This window comes from Falco naumanni, chromosome 8, assembly GCF_017639655.2.
Source record: "Falco naumanni isolate bFalNau1 chromosome 8, bFalNau1.pat, whole genome shotgun sequence".
Lineage (NCBI taxonomy): Eukaryota > Metazoa > Chordata > Aves > Falconiformes > Falconidae > Falco > Falco naumanni.
Window position 1 is genome coordinate 44,836,776 of NC_054061.1, and position 14,943 is coordinate 44,851,718.

General features: G+C 34.5%; 1 protein-coding gene across 1 annotated transcript in view; it reads right to left on the reverse strand.

Annotated features, from left to right (window-relative positions):
• SLC25A12 (solute carrier family 25 member 12) overlaps positions 1-14,943 on the reverse strand; it is a 53,448-nt gene that overhangs the window by 38,195 nt on the left and 310 nt on the right. The window contains exons 2-4 of the mRNA XM_040604185.1: positions 14,612-14,665; positions 9,056-9,198; positions 3,711-3,826 (exon numbers count right to left, since the gene is read on the reverse strand). Coding sequence (XP_040460119.1) covers positions 3,711-3,826; positions 9,056-9,198; positions 14,612-14,665 — 313 coding nt within the window. The remainder of the gene's footprint in view (positions 1-3,710; positions 3,827-9,055; positions 9,199-14,611; positions 14,666-14,943) is intronic.

Here is a 14,943-nt window from a genome sequence, read left to right on the forward strand (position 1 = left end):
GGTGTTTTTAAAAGCTTTATATTCAGTTCCATAAATATTTTCCAATCATCTCCAAAATAATGTAAAAATTCTCAATAGAGAATCACAAACATGAAGGCATTAAAATTTTCAAAATCTCATTGTACTAGCTCTATCTTTCTATCCATACCAGCATGGGTATTTAACTAAAAAAGTGTCTCTGAAATTCTCCAGTTTATCAGAGAATGGTCTTCTCTGTGGTGACTCTACAAAGAACAACTGGGAAAAGCCTTGAAATGGTACATTCCAATTAGAAGTGATACAGTCCAGATCATTGTACGGTTCTACAAAGTGATAAATTACAAAGAGTCATTTTACTTCGAGCTAGACAACCTATTTTTAAGAGATGTTTCAGTCATAGTCGCAGACTTCACCTTTTAACTACAGTAAGGATTATCTGCTTCAACATCAAAGCAAATCAAATATCATGAGCAGATTTAATATTCAGGTTTGCTTTAACCTGAATTCAGGTCAAAAGACTATCAATAAAAAGAAGTTTCCTTAGTACAACAGCATTAATTTTATTGAGTGTTTTTAAATTTCACTCATGTTAAGTAGCTTAGTCACATCCCACAATCATAAAAAGCAAAGTGGTTGTCAGTCTTCTCTGGCTACAGATAGCAACCCGTAACAAGACAATGCATGGAAAAAGAAAAATCACTTTTCTTTATCAGCTTTTGCTGTTACCTTTCAAATAGTTTATGGCTCACCAGCAACACATCTCCCATAAAAGTCACCTAGAAATCATTTAGGAAGACATACAAGCATTTGATTCAGGAAAATAAATGCTTTTTTTCTATCTATCCATGATTAAAAAGTCATTTAAACTACACTGTCACTTGTATCAATGGGTTATTAAAATAGTAATTTTATTCACCAAGCTGACAGCAAGTCCAGTGCAGCTGAAACATGTAAAAGAGTACAGAGCACACTGTACAGTTTGCTCATACAAAGTAGGACCAACGTGATGTTCTTGCAATGGACATGCTATCTGCACATTTATGGCAGTCATTCATACTGGATTTCTGGATGTCTAAAACTGGAAAAATGGCCCAAAGCAGTAAGAAAGTAGATGACATTAAAGTGACAGAAGGCTTCCCATTTCAACAATCCCGATTAATATAAGATACTGCACAAAGACATTGATTAGAATAGCATAGCTGACAAGTATTTCTACCAAATAGTTTCTAAAGAATCATAAAATCTTTCTCCCTCCCCTTCCATTTCTCAACTCACAAGACTTAAGTTCTTCTGTAACACAATTTAATTACTTTCTGCATTGAAGTTAAAATTTTTTAAGAGACAAGTGGCAGACTGAGGTTCAAGAGGACTACAAGGACTACAAGTGCTCAAGTATGGTCCAAGTCCATAAATATAATATAAAAATAAAACCTAAAAAGGAGATGTGAACCTGAGTGAAGCAACTTGCTTTCAAATGCAGAGCCAGCTATAAAAAAAAAAAAAAATCAACAGGTACATTTAACTTTCTACAGATAACTGAAGATTTGAGTAGATCGGGGTATTTCTTGAAAATACTATACAGTCATGCCCAAATGATTTTGAGACATTATCTCACATCCAGCAATGCCAGTGACAGATTTAAGTTACTGGCCTGACAGACCCAAGTTGATTCTGTGTTCTACTCTCCAGTCCCTCCACCCCTTGCTCCAGATGCACAGTGCAGAAAAACCTCAGTAAATCAGTGTCACTTCTGGCAAGACTAGCTTTGGAATCAACACAATCACATCCCCATAGCATTGCATCTTAGTTGGAAAATCTTTACTTGTGGTTGCTCCCATAACCAACATGGTTTATCTGCAGACTGGATACATCACACTTGTCCGACAGCAATTCTCACACCAACTGGCTAAACTTATTCCAATTCAGTATATTTCTAATAATTCATTAAAATGTCAAACTTTAAGACCTGATTTTATATACTGTCCTGTTTTCACCTGAAGCTCAACTCCGTGTCTTTCTGTTTATGTGGTGCAAAAATGAAAAAGTGCACAACTCATTTATAAAACTGCCTCTATAGGCCACAAGACTGACCTGAAAACTGACTGCAAAGTTACCAAATTCTGAACATGTCATATATTATCATTCACATTTTTTTCCATGTGCATTAATTTTTATGATATGCCTATGAAATAAAAATAAGTAGCCCATGTTACAAAGAACAGCAACAGCAAAAAAAGCAAAATAACAGCAGTAAACATGGGAACTGTACCATAAAAATATGTACCACTGATATGTTACAACATAGTATTAAATATAGTAATAATCGCAATATAATTAACTTCGTAAAAACAAGAAACCAATAGCAAATTTTAAATTCCCTAAAGATTTCCCTACTCAAGATTTATCAGCCTTATTAAAAAAAAAAATCAGTGAGAAAGATATTGAAAAAGTCATGCCATTTTCTGGTTTACCATTTATCTTGTTTTTATTGTTCTTTTAGCCTTTAATGATGTGCTTATAAAAATAACAATTCTTAGTCTGACTGAGGAATCTTACACAATCTGAAATTACTTCTTGTTCATTTATGGAACCAGCTATTTCAAGTGTGTTCATGAGAGCTACAAAGTGCACATCCCTGTTCTGCGAGACTATTAAATATACCATCATTAACACGGTAACACTGATTGTAGTAGTTTGTCAGCTTCCTAATGACTGCATTTACTGACTTCACCTTTACTTAAGTTCTAAAAGATTTTCTTTTCAAGATGTTGTGTATCCAAATTGCTTAGTATTTGACCCTTCAGTTAACGATGTAATTTAACACATATCGTAAGTCAAGCAGTTTGTTTCCATACAAAGACCCTTGCATTTTTTTCAGTAAGTTGCAACAATTTTCATAAGAATGAAATAGTACAAACAGCAAGTGGTTACAAATCCAAGCATATTTTGTATTTTCTTTATTGAGAGCTTTATTCTTTTGGATAAAAATAACATTTAGTTCTCATTTCATTTTATTAAAATTCTTAGCATTGATTAATCTAATTTTCATAAACATATGAAGTTTCAAAAATAAAACCTAGTCCTCCTTAAACTGCAATGTTAATAACAGTTACCTAGCAACATCATAAAGCAATATAGTTAGCCTAAAAAATTTTGTCCAATTACTGATTTATGTGTTTAGGGGGAAAAAAAATTAAAAATCATACAGGCCATATTTTCTTTCTGATTTTTCAAATATATGATCTAGTTAGAAGTTATACTCATAACATTAAAGTAAGATTTGCTCCTCAAGAAAAGGAACACTAAACTATGAGTTCCAAAGATTAGACCTCATTCATTTCTGTATCGAGCTCCTACTGTATCTAATGATAATTCTTCAAAGATATGTGGAGATTCAGAATACATTTTAAAAAACCTTTATCACTGAAGGAGTGCAAAGCCCATGACACAGAATTTTACTTAGGATGACAATGAATAAAACAGCAGTGTATTAACTACTTGAGGAACACAAAAAATTTTGATTCAAGAAGACAAACAAAATTATTTTGTTTCTGTGTATTTCTTAAGTTTGTATCACGTGAAAGAAAAAAAAAAGGTCTACTGCAAACTCTTAGGAAATCAGTAGAATACTGCACAATATGCATTTCTATGCACCAATGGTGATGAACCATTATTATGATTTATACTGTTATAATTACTTTCTTAAACTGTTTTTCTTTAGATATTCTTACCAAATGTTACTTCTCCATTGCCACTCTTGTCAAATAACTGAAAAGCAACAATGAATATTGCATCTGGAGTACACAAAACAGATTCAAATGCCAAAAACTCTTGATAGGAAATCAACCTACAAAGGAAAATACAGAAGTTATAAAGATTTCAAAAAATTATTCACAATACCAATGGTATTTTGTGTTTGATAGTCTAGAAAATTGTATGATCCAACTATTAAAATAAAATTCCAATATAAAAATGTTAAGACACTACACTAGAAAAAGTATTTGTTATATTTAAGTGCTTAACCTTTATGCAATCTAGTTTCTTCCTCTATAAAAGAACTGAATTCTTCATATCCATCAACGACAAAATATAATAAATTCTCAGTGAATATACACAATTCATTACCTTGTAATTATAAATGTAAGCAGACAGCACTTAAAAATTAAGACATAAAAAAACCACAAAAATTCTACCAACATGAAATTTACAGGGTTGTCATTATATTACTAATTTATGTATATATTTCTACTGAGAAAGAAAAGATAGTTTAATGCAAGTATAGGAAAATACTATACATTGTTTTAAGAAAATACATACATTGCATAACATTCATTAAAAATCAACAGGTTCAGAAAAAGTTACACTTAACTACATATACAGAAAAAATATTACACTTCAAATATAACATGAACCACACAGTCATGTACTTGACAAGAAAGAAGGAAAGAAAGAAACTGTAAGAACATTTGGACATAAGGACAGTTAGACATGACCAAGGCAGGCAAGGATTTAAGTGTAACAGCAGATCACAAGATTCTGAGCTGTGTATGCAAGACAGTCACCGTAGAGAAAAATGCAACTTGTGATACATCAGGAAAGCTGCCTCCGTGCAAGATAAGGAAGCAGCGATATTCCCACATACAGTTGCCACATCATCTCTGGAACGCTGCATAGAAATCGAACTCCTTGTGTTCAACACATAAATTTAGACTTGAATGTATGCACAGGTAACTTATTAGGATAATCATAAATAACTTTTCTAGAGAAATTCAGCTAATTCTGACTAACAAAAAAAACATCCAGAAGGGATCCCAATACTGTACATAAGAACAGCTACAGAAAGATAAACCCTAAGTCAGAAGATAAAGGGTAATGTTGGGTCAAGAATAAAATCACACATCCATCAAAGTAATTAGAGCAGGCACACACTGTGGCCTTTCCAGAATATTGCAAGAAAAAGCCTTAGTTTTAACAGCAAATTTGGTTTATTAAAACTACTGTGTGTTTTCATCCTTGTAAAAATAAAGGACTTAGCTTGATGACTTAGAATATTCCATCCAGTTACAAGTTCTTGAGCTCAGTTTATCGAAGTAAATGATGGGATATCTATTTTAGCATCAAATAAATTATCAATGGAAATTAAGAATTTTAATGATTTTTTTAAATAAAAAAAACACCTTATTCCAGTAGATGCTGCTAAAACAGAATTATCACTGTAGATGGTGCATTTTCCTAGAAATTGTACATAATTGATCTGAATTTAGTACTCTTCATAGGAGATCATTAGCTCATAGTGATCACTTCACACATATACTTCTTATTGCTAAAGAATCAAGTATAAATTTTGTTCCCTACAGAAAAAAAAAAATCAAGCCACACTATTCATTAGCTTATCTAGTCGTTCTCTGTCAAAGGATACATAAAGCAGAACTGAGATACTTTAAACAAGGTTACATCTGCTAACATTCTTGCATAGATGTATTATATAGAAAATACAGAAAAAATGTAGTGATTTTGAAAGGAATTCAGAGGTGGCAAATACAGAATTATGATATTAATTTGTCACATGTCAGCCACAAAAAGCAGAGATGCGAGAATGGTTCTTCAGATGCAAAAGTCAATTTCATTCAAAGGATGATCTTGGTTTAGTATCAGAGAAACAGAATATCCTTTAAAATAATTGTAAATACTGTCATTTCAAAATACATCTCACATACAAGCATAAACCTGGAATACAAATTAATTCCTAACCAGGAAGCTTTATAACTGACAGAATAAAGTGACGATCTCTGCAGAATGCATTCATAGAAGCCTGAACCTGAAAGAAGCCGTCTTCAGACGTCTCACTTTAACAGTGCCTACAGCAAAAGGAGATAGACACATTCAATTTCCTTTCCATATATTGAACTCGCAATGCCTAAGAACAGGGATATCCCCTGCAATCCTCCATTATCTGTTAGGGCAGAGATAACAGGAGCTGGATTAAACAGAATGATGGAGCTTCCCACCCAATCGCTACTCAAGTACCATTCAGCGAACCCACTGCATCAGAGTTCGTAACAATAGCAAAACACTCACCCTTCATTTTATCTGTAACATTTTAGAAAAATTCCTTTCCTGTTATGTCTTGTGTACCATTACCCTTCACAAGCAAGCACACAAAGTATGCCACAATTCTCCTCTAGCTTCCCTTTTTTCCTACTACAATTCTTTGCTCTTTTTTCCCTCACATAACATAGCTTTTAGATGTTACGTATAGCTCTGTTGTGACTCTCCATTATGTGAAACACCAACTATTTCCTCAGGACTTAGTTTAAGAACAATTTCCAAATTTTAAGAATGATAAGCTGATACAAAGAGTACCCAGAAACAAGCAATTAAAAATTAAGAATTCTGAAGTACTGTGAAATTTTGAAGGAAGAAGAAAAATCCTTATTTCTATAATCGCAGTACCTACTAATGTTAATAGACTTATATAATTGGGAAGCTGGTTTTGACACATATATATATATTTAAGTACATTATTCAGAGAGGATATTTATCCTAACTTCAAAACTACTGCCTGCAGTCTGAAGACATAGGAATGCTTAGACCATCAGTGAAATTCCATTGTATTAAACAGATAGCAAAAAGGCAGTTTAGGCCAATTTCTAATTTAAGGATCATCACATGAATTTCTCAGAACATGCATTTGTAACAATGAGGAATAACCACTTGAAAAGTGAACAGTTGTCTGTTTTAAGAATTACCTTACAGACTTCCACTAGATCAAACCAGTCTTGTACTGTAGTAATGGGAGAAGGCAACAGTACTGAACAGTTAACTAAGGATCAAGTTACTATCAGAAAAAAAGTACAAAAACATTTTTTAAACATATGCGTAAAGACAGCCAGTTCCAAAATGTGTGCTTTTTTTTTTAAAGTGCCAAACTGAAATCTAAATGGGTTTTTAAAATATTCACAAAGAAAAGTTACCAAGGACACTTTGAGTATTTATTTGAAGGGCAAGCAAGGCTAAGAGAATATGATAGCAGATACAGGAATTAAATTTTGTAACAGAACCCAACACTTCTCAATGACTTGCTGTGTGACACTGGGCTGTCATTTAATTTACAAATGTATGCATGGAATAGGACTACTGATACTTCCTTGGACTTCATAAAGTAACTTTAAGTGCTTGGAAAGATGCAATGCATTCTGGAATTCAGTTGAAGATTACAATAATTATTCATGCTACAGATTAAACTCTCTGTATAGATGATATAGTTATTAAAGTCTGAATTTTGATATAGCTCACTACAAATGCAAGAATGCAAACGTAAAAGTAAATAAATTAATGAAGATGATGATGATGGGTGTATAACAAATTTTCACATGAAATACAGATTAGAGATAAATATAGATTAAAACATTTAGGGAAATAAAGTTTCAGACAAGTATTCAGACAGACAAACATTTTGCATTGCAGACCATATGGTAATAATTCCCATTACCATTGTTGCCATAGATAAAGCACACTTACCTATATTTGATTTTCTCACTTCAAATATCACCCAGATTTGAAACAAAAATAAACACAACCAAAAAAAAAAACCAAACTTATATTCACAGGGAAAGCAATAAAAAATTCATGCTTCAATGTCAAGTTCTGTTGTAGCAATAAAACAAATTATTGATTTCTTACTATAAGAAAGATCCTTTTAAGACATTTCCTGAAGAAATGCACACTGTAAAAGATAACCAACAGCCTTCAGAGAAACAAGATAGTCAACATGTTTGTTTACGAGTCATCAATTAGACTCTTATTTCAACAGATACGTACAAAATAGCCTTTTCAATTGATAATATTGATAATGGTCATAATATTGATAATTATAATAATCAGTGCAAAAAACTGCAGCCATGTATTGCAGAGGGACAGGTTACTTGGATTTATGAAATATATGTATGTATCAAGTGTATTATCGAAATGCTGCAGCTTTATAAAAAATATAACCAGGTAACATTACAGTAAACAGGAGATCCTACATTTGTCATATAATGTAAAATGTATACAGCACATACAATTTCATTTGTAAAGCACAGATACTGTGCAAGCTGCTCAGGATAACATGTAAACTAATAAAATATTCTAAAGCAGAACACAGGAAAACAAAAACATTTAAATTATGCCAAAGGTCAGATTTAGACTCACAAATCCAAGGAAGTTCAGGGGCTTTCAATTTAAAATAAGTTACATCTATGTATTTGCAAACATATTGTATACTATTTTAACAGCAACTTTCTCTCTCTTCTCTACAGAATACCCACTCCCTTCTGCATTCTTGAGCTGTTCTCTAATCCATCTTAACCTTCTCACTTTACTTGAACAATGTCCACACTTCCTACTGCAATCCAAGGCCAAACCTAGAAGCCTACATACAGCAAGAGAAAAGGCTCCTTTGAAGACAACTGAGTTTGAGGGTACTACCTCAGCAGAGGGGACATTTTGTAGATCAGTATCAGAGAACTGTCTAAAAGCAAGTAGTATCATCTGTAAACAAAGTTGGAGAAGTTTTATGTGGTGTGACCTCATTTCGATTAGGCAAACATCTTCATTCATAGAGTCATTAAACCTCTCTCCTAATAGCTAGCACTCTAAAAAAGACCTCAATGGTTTAATTTGAATTGCACACTATAGAAATAAAAAAGATCTTCCATATTTCCACATTTTTTTACAGGTACAAAGGACTCTATATAGTATCTAATCATGGATGTGAGCACACAGAAAAGAACTTTTCCAAGGCAATCATACGTCAAACATTTGCCATTCAACTTCCTCTGCCGTAGTAATTCCTTTGTAGTAATTGTTAAAACTCCATTAAAACTTTATTTTAAAAGTGCATGTTAAGCATCGTATTTTCCCCCCAATTTCCACAGATTTATAGTCTATTGTACTTGAGAAAAAGCTTAACGTCTAACTAAGCTTAAAGTGTAATAAAATCAATAATGTATTTTAGAAGATGAAATTATCAAACTCATTCATTCACATATTTACCAATGCATTACAAGCTTCTAATGGAAAGCGAAATTCTCACCCATCCTTAGTTTGATCTGCCACTCCGGCCAACAGCTGCACTGTTTTAGGATTGTAATGCGGATCTGTATAAAGTCCTAGGTATTTTTGCACAAAATCTTCTGGGGTCATGTAACGCTCACCATCTTTCTCAACACTGGCATACTAGAGTAAAAATAAAAAACAAAACCACACAAACAAAAATGAATCCATTTAGATGTTAATTACCAGTGATTACCAAACTAGTATCTTTACTGAGTATCGCTTAAAACAGTGCACAACTGTCTGCTCTGAAATTAAAGGGCTTGATTAAACTAATAGCGTTACTACACTAGTTGCATATCACCAACAATCAGATTATTCCTGTAGAATAGATGTCTTCATATAATGGCCAATATCTTCTAATAAAAAGACAATTACACATTTTCAGAAACTGTCAGGTAATTGCATAAATTTATAAAAATCACAGCCCTGCTGTAGCTTTCCATTTGCAGCTACACTGTGAAAACACAGCACATAAATCTTCTTACATTTCTAGTAGCAGATATCTTTTGAATTGTTCCTGATCATTATTTTAATTAGTTTAGAAAATATATATATATTATTTCTTTTCTCTTTTTGTGAGAAATAAATTTTCAAATTAATTTTTATCCTGAAACGAATGGTTTTGGCATCTTTCATTTAAGTAAAAATTCACAAACACAGACAAAAAGGATTTGAATAAATGGAATTGTTTTGATTTTGAGTTTTAATTTCATTAACAACACATTTTCAAATAAAAATCACAAGGAAATTTTAAATTATAGAATTTAGATATTAATAAAACTAACTAAAAATAAAAAACCAAGTACATCTTTTTTACTTGTATACCAAGACAACTGCCACATGTCTGTATCAGTATTCTTACCGATTGCTTTTCTGTTTCAAATAATTAATTGCTGGTTCTTATCTATAGGTCAACTTTTAATTTAAAGTGAACTTCTTAGCATAAAGTAAATTCCTCAGCTGTCCAGTTACACTGGGTAATACCAATCTTGAACTAAGAACGTGTGGAGACAGGAGTAGAAAGCATCACAAGTGATGAGTAAAAGGCAAATGTATTATAGAAGTTCATATTCCTCAGATCATGTTTCAAGATGGCAATGTAGTTGAAGGAAAAAATTCTTGTGGTTTATTTATAATATGAGAGCAATCTTAGAAATAAAACCTAAGTTTTCAGATTACAAAGTTAAATTATGTTTGCATCCTGGAACACTGAAAAGTAGCTTGAAAAAGATTTCTAGTTTCCTAAACAACTGTGACCCAATTCGGTTTGACAGTTGAGGTTTTTCTCAGCATATTTGCTCACAAAACCTGTAAGCAAGCTTATTTGTTTACAATCCACCTCTTCTATTCACTCTCTACTGTAATGTCTACTCATACACACAATGATCTAGATGCAGACCTTCAAATATATACATAGAATTGCCTTTCTACTGAGAAAGTTTAAAAACTACACAGTTGTTCCATTAGAATTTTGATTTGCAATGGTAGTAATGGTTTTTAATTAATTTGTAAAAGCACAATTCACCTTTCCAGGTTCTAGTCATTCACAGATGACTATATAAGCATTCTCTGCAGAAAAATTAATGGTAATGCCCCCCAAGACCTATAGCGCAACATCTACGCTAGTGAATAAAGTTCAATTAATGGCCTTATCTGTGATTTGTAACTTCCTCTATATACAGCAGTACCTTGATTAAGTTGACACAGCCTTATGTGAAAGAGTAACAAAATGGGCCCTTACTCTGCCAGGGACCCACAGGAATCAGAATATCAACAATTAAGACATAACAACACATAATACCTGTTGATAGCATTATGATAAAGGGGATTATTTACAATGTCGCATGCCTGTTTCAGCTGTATGCGACCCAACCGATCCAGTCACAACACTATTTCAGTGTAAAGAAGCTTGCATCAGCATCAACGCCTGCCTAAGCTTCTCACCTACCTCTTCCACAATACCAGCCCCTCACACCACCTATCCTGCTTCCACCCTGTAGCTGTGATGACAGCTGTTTGCAAGGCTGCACTGTAAACCACATTACTGAACTAATGCAGAATCAAAATAGATTATTTCCACAAAAATAGGAAGGAAAGGACAGTAATCCTTTGACTCAGCACTGCTGCTGACATGACAATATAACGAAACTGACTTCACTGAATCAACTCAGAAAGGTTCTCTTCTCAGTCATATACAGATGTGACTAAAAAAATGCATTATGAAGACAATTCTGCTGCAAGACATGCAATCCAAAGAAAGTTTTATGTACGAAGGACCATCAAACATGCAGAGTATTGAGCATATCTTCAAGAATAACAGAATTCAACTGTATGACAGCAGAGTGCATATCAAGGACAGCCAAAATCTAAAAATCATCATCTTTTTTTTCTTCAGACACCAATTTATCAGAGTTCATTACAAATAGTGAACTGTTTTACAATAAAAACTGTGTGGAAAGTTTTGTTAAAAAAAATTGAGACAAAAATAATTAACTGACAGATACATTGAGCTCCATATGAGAAGGTCATGGTATTTTGAAAGAGCTTGGCAGCAAGCCAATAAATTAAGGCCTGACAAAGTAGCCAGGCATGTATTTACATTTGTCCTCAAGTTATCTTTTCACCATACAACTTAGGTCAAGAATCTTTTAGCACAGAATAGGCAACTGTAAACTATATTTTAATTTGCACAAAAAACATGACACCAATTAAATATTTATTTCCCTCACTCTTGAATTATATTTATAATACAAAATTCCTACTGTACATTTATAGACTATCTCAGGTAAGCACTTGATGAATTTGCATGAGATTTTTTCATAAATATCATCACGTAACATGAACACACAAGAACTCTAGTCGTGCAATATAGTGCTAGGTATCATCACACTTTCAAAAACAATCCTTTCCTTGAAAAATTGGTTCATTTTCAATTTAAAGGGGTTTTCTATCCCAATGATTTTATCTGGGCAGAGGAGAAATAAGTTCCAAAACAAAAAATATCTACAGGTACTCTTAGCTTTTTTTTTCTTGTTAGGCTAAGCTATGAGCAAGAGATTCAGGATGTTGGGGGGTGGGCAGGGGGGAAGTTTCCTGTATTAAAATTGGAAATTTGATTTTGTTTCTTTCTCCACCTTGCTGGAACAGGTTCCACTTGCATTCAGCAGGCAGGGAGTAATTCAACTATATCCCCCAAGGGCTGACTGGGCCTTGCCTGAGAAAAAAGAATGAAGGCTCACTACGAAATCTGGTAACTATTGTTATACATAACTCTTTTATCCTTCCGTGAATTTTTGTTTTGTTCTTTTATGGTTGTTACTGAAATCAGTGGTTAGCAACACCAGAAAGGTAACTTATTTGACGGTGCACAAACATGACATTTCAGTGTCTGCATTTCAGTTACAGGATTACATAGAAAGAATAGAACATCCTTTTAATACAAGTCTAACTTAAGATTTTTAACAGTTTGAAATAATAAAAAGAAATATATAGCAAGCCTCAGAAATTCTAAGAGAAAGGTATATATCAAGCAGCCATTAAGATACAACATAAACTGGATGGACAGAGGGGCACATATCACATTAGAGAGTACGCATGAACAGAAGGAAATTTAAGTACGCTTTCTATCAATAAGGTGGATGACGAAGAGGCCTAGAGTTCACATCTTCCCTTCAAACCATTTCCAAGGGAAGCCAAATTTAGGAAGGAATGCACGACCTTTAGCTGAGGCTCACAGAACAGGCCGGCACTCTCAGCAAAGAGCACAACATAGCTGACCCCTGCTGTGCGCAACACTAGTAATATTTCATAAGACTTTCTACAACTTAGTCTTGGAAAGCGTGGGCTCTCTTCTGATTTTGAGTTTGCAACTAAGTTTGCTTGCTACCTATCAAACAAAAACCACAATTTCAAACTCAATTATAAACAAATCTAATCCAACAGAAATACAAACTTCCTTTCTATGCCAGAGGTATATGTGTTGTTTCTGGTCATTTACTGCAAAACTCAGATACTCAAGGGCAGACAGGAGAACTTTTGTATTTTTCATTCCTCAGAGCACAAAACAATCCACAACTTACTTCGCATGTTTCTTTGAAGACTGCAAGATAAGACATGGAAAAGACCAAAATCCACTGTCTGCTTTTTAGGTCAATAAAACATGTACTGTCAGAGAGACAATTTCAAGATGCAATTGTACAACGTTCTTCCTCTCCACTTTTCCCTGTATGACCAAAATCAAGGACTTCAAACCATTACTTATTTCCAGAAGCAAGCACGCCTACTGACTCAAGTCAAGAATCAAAAAAATTCCACATTTCCAAGTTGAATAGAAACCATATTTCCCTTTTTTGCAACCAGATATCCAAAACTATCTTGCAACAAGTTGGAAAAGAGCTGTGTGATGTTGTAGAACCACACATTTTTATACTGTATTGATATTTTTTAAATTGTATTTTCATGTTGCTTATTTATATACTCTACTGTATTCCTTATTTACAAAAGCTAAATGATCTATCGACAATAAATGAACCTGTGATAGGTTTTTTACTAGAAACTAAATGCTGAGCTTTCACAGTTTGATTCCAACATTCTAAGTTTTCAGACTCCTGCAACATTACCAGTGTAACCCAGTAGGCAAAAGCAAAAATCTGCCAGAACTATAGCTGGGATATAATTTCTCTCTCTCAGGTAAAAAGGTCTCTTCTGTCTACTTATCATATGCGGAAACTGTTAGGTAATACAGTAAGACCAAACGATAGAAGTCAAAGATTAAGTAATTGATTTTATTATTTACAGTATTAGCTCTAATACTTGATTTTATATTCTTTCCCTTTTCATGGAGGAAAGCTTCTTGAATATACTGTGTAATATTCAACGTAAAGGGAAAAGAAAAAGTATTTTAGTGATTCTGGAAGTATCAGTGGCCCAACTATGGATGTAAAACAATAGTTGTTCTTATTCCATCTGCTGGAATCAAACCTTCATTATTGAAGTTTTAGGACTGACTGAATTTTCCTTTCACATTGTGCTTCACTGTAACTTAAGGGGAGTGAAGAAAGCTTCACGGTGTTATTTAAATGTTAATTCTAAGGCCCTGCAAGGGATAGTATTATGAAATCAATCAATCTTAAGAAATCAATTTTAAATTCTAAAAACATTGGCAGTCGTCAATCTGTTTGGAAGAGCAACACAGATAAACCCTGAGGGCAAAACGTAACAGCCATGGAAGAATTTTTTAGAATCTTTCAAAAGCGTGTTTAAAAAAATAACTAGTACTTAGTTATGGCTTTAGCTATTTGCTTTATAGGAAACTGGAACACACTTCAGAAGATTATTTAGGATTATCATTTGGAAACGGTTAATCGTGACTGGTGTCAGGAGCAGTTTCTCCTCAGCGCCTGACGCGCTGCGCCTACAAAGTGAACTTTTAAGTGTCCCACGGGCACAACCTGCGTGCGATGCGGTGGCAAACCGCTGAAAGGGCAAAAAATAAAAGCCCTTGAACCGAACAGCATTAGACAGATCTCTTTACCTGCAAAAAAATACTTCGTAGTTCAGCAGGATCCGCTCTTTTGGTTGATTGCACCTGTGAACACAGGCAGGTTAACGCCTCGCCAGCCGGGCTACCGGCAGAGCGCGGATAAGAGCCGCCGGTGCGCCCGTCAGGGCAGCAGCGCCGGGCCCCCACCCGCGCACTGCGGGACCCCCCCGGCAGCTGCCAGCCGCGGGGCTGCCTGCAGAGCCCCCCCCGCCCCCGCGCGACGCCGCCCGTTACCGCCCGGCGGGCCCAGCCCTCACCGCCCGCGCGCGCCGGGTAACGGCCCCGCGCCCGCCCCGCGCCCGCCGCCCCCGCGCCCCACCGCC